A 2,682-nucleotide genomic window follows, 5' to 3' on the forward strand; every position below is an offset into this window, starting at 1 on the left:
GGATGCATTATATATATTAGAGTTAAACATCAATTTTTTAAATTTTTTTAAGTAGCTAAACGTCACCATACTTTTATTCATTAAAAAGACTCTTCTAATTGTTTGTTTTTTTTTTTTTTTTGGTACAGCATCCATGAAAGAACAATTCCCAAAATAAAAATTAGAAATAAGTACGCATATCTTCTTCAAACTACCACCCCATTATCAATGTCTCTCCCAAATTATCAATTGTGTCAATGTTCTCTTTAAACTACAAACAAAATGTTAAATATGTTTTTAAAATTTTATTTTTTTAAAAAAAATTAAAATTAAAGATGTTAATTTTTTATTAAAAATAAAAAATAAAATCCAATTTACAAGGATTTTTTTTTTAAAAAAAAAAAATTTTTAATTTTTTAATTTTCTTTTAAAATATAGAAAAAACTCCAAAAAAAAAAAAAACAATTTATAAGGAAAGCTTTTTTTTTTCTATAAAAAAATTATTATTATTATTTATTTTTAAAAAATATATATATTTTTTTAATAAAACCAAGTCAATAATAAAATAAAATAGATGAGTATATATGAGAGCAGGAAAGGTTGGTCAACCATGACTTGCGAAAACATAAGGATTAATTTTATGATATATATATCGGGACCTGGTACTTTTGGCAGTTACGATTTCTAGACCCCTTCAACGATATGAATCTGATATTGTCTCCATCGACAACTTAGTCATTCGTTTAGTTTCTTAAGCGAAAGATCAACTTCGTCGTTGTTAGTTACTTTTAGTCATTGATGCATCATGCAAGGATGTTAATTTGGTATTGTTTCAATGTTATGTAAATTTGTAATGAGTTTAAGGATAGTTGTATGTGCATTGTCCGTATGGGTCTTTAAGTGTTGATGTATGTTGGGCTGCACAAGCCGTTACGGTTAGCGATTATTGGCTATAACCGCTAACCGCAACCGCCTTGAGCGGTTATCAATTTTTAATAATCGCAACCGTAATCACCTAGGTGGTTAGCGATTTTTTTATATGGACATTTGGGTTTTTTAAGTGTTTTGGGTCATTACTGTGTTTATTTTAAACGTTTTTTGCTAAAGTTTTCCCAAAAAGATGAAAAGAAGTAAAGAACATGCTTTTTTTAGGCCCAACAATGTTTTTGAATAAGGCTTGACCCAAAACATTACATGCCACATTATATTTCACATACATACAGTCATACATGGCCAAAACGACATTGTCCACCAAAACGGCATCGTTTTGGATGTTATATATATTATAATTATTATTAATATAAAATATAAAATATTTATATTTATATTATTGTATATAAGGATAGGCGATTAGCGGTTATTAACCGTTTTTTCCTACTCCTAAAACCGCTAATCATAACCGCTCTAGGCAGTTAACGATTTTTTATAACTGCCTACCAAAACAGTTAACAGTTAGCAATTAGAAGCAGTAAGCTATTGGCAGAGCGGTTTGAACACTCGTAGATATAGCAGTGTCTGGTACAGTCACATCAACCAATAATTTTATTTATTTTTTTCTAAAAAATCATCATATATGATTGTTGGTGTCATCCCTAATCACCGCGCAGGGAGCCGATGATGCTAACCATACTAATCACGGTGAGTCGCAACTCGTTAAAAAAATTATTTTGGGCTAATGCCTGATGTGCAATAAAGAGTGCATGCAATACAATGACGTTGCATTGCCACGTTAGTGCTTTATACACAGAAAATGACATTATACATAGAAAATGATTGGTCTCCGTAAGTACTATATATCTAACTAGATTTATTCAACTGTATTTAAAAGTACATATAGATAACATGAATATATAACAACAAAAGAAATGCAGGCAGGCTTTATGAAAAGCATTATTACACAATCTTCAAATCAAGGAGACTAGGGGAGGCTATCTGGAATAAGGCCCCAGCTTAACAACGAACTTGGACTTTATAGAATTGACAACATCGTCTTCTACTTGGAATGTCTTTGTCAGCACATCGTTAGGAATCGATGGTGTTGAAGCAAAGAGATTTAATGGCACGACAGAAGCCCCTGGCAATTGACTGTTGAAAGTGGTGAAGATAAGTGCCTTCCCTGGCCCAACATTCTTTTGGAAGTGCACCAGTCCCCTAGGAATCACAAAGATCTGCCCGGCACTCAAAACTTTGGAGAAATACACGTTTCCAGTTGTCACAAACCCGACAAGCACCTGCCCTGAAATGACCAGATCAGTCTCTGTCGAACGGGGGTGAGAGTGGGGTGGATTAACACCTCCAATGGCAAAGTCCACTCGGTTGATTGAACTCCCAAGAGTGTTGAGCCCAGGAAATGAAAGGACATTAGCAGCAGTGACATTGGAGCCAAAGATGGTTGATGTGTTTCCCTCTTTGCTCAGCCCATCAAAGAAAAAATCATCTGAACTTACATTTGATGCGGGTTTGCAAAGAAAGCCATTAACTGATGTAGAGGCACTCAAATCAGCAACGCAGAAATCCTGCAGTGGATCAGGGTCAGAAGCCAAGAGGGAAGGCAAAGGGAGAAGCAATAACATCACCAGGCAAGATAGCATGTACAAGGGTGAAGCTGATGGATTAATCTTCATCATGGCTGTGTTACTGTATGTGTAGGCTTGTTTTCTAGAGGTGATTGGCCGGGTTGTTGAACGTAATGCTCGGGTGGTT

At 34.2% G+C, this 2,682-nt stretch overlaps 1 protein-coding gene across 1 annotated transcript; it reads right to left on the minus strand.

Annotated features, from left to right (window-relative positions):
• Positions 1–1,859: 1,859 nt before the first annotated feature.
• On the minus strand, positions 1,860–2,619 carry LOC132176320 (germin-like protein subfamily T member 2). The gene has a single exon (XM_059588492.1). The coding sequence runs from the start codon at positions 2,604–2,606 to the stop codon at positions 1,908–1,910; it is 699 nt and encodes a 232-aa protein (XP_059444475.1). The 5' UTR covers positions 2,607–2,619; the 3' UTR covers positions 1,860–1,907.
• Positions 2,620–2,682: the final 63 nt, after the last annotated feature.

The sequence above is a fragment of the Corylus avellana genome, chromosome ca3 (genome assembly GCF_901000735.1).
Source record: "Corylus avellana chromosome ca3, CavTom2PMs-1.0".
NCBI classification, from domain to species: Eukaryota; Viridiplantae; Streptophyta; class Magnoliopsida; order Fagales; family Betulaceae; genus Corylus; species Corylus avellana.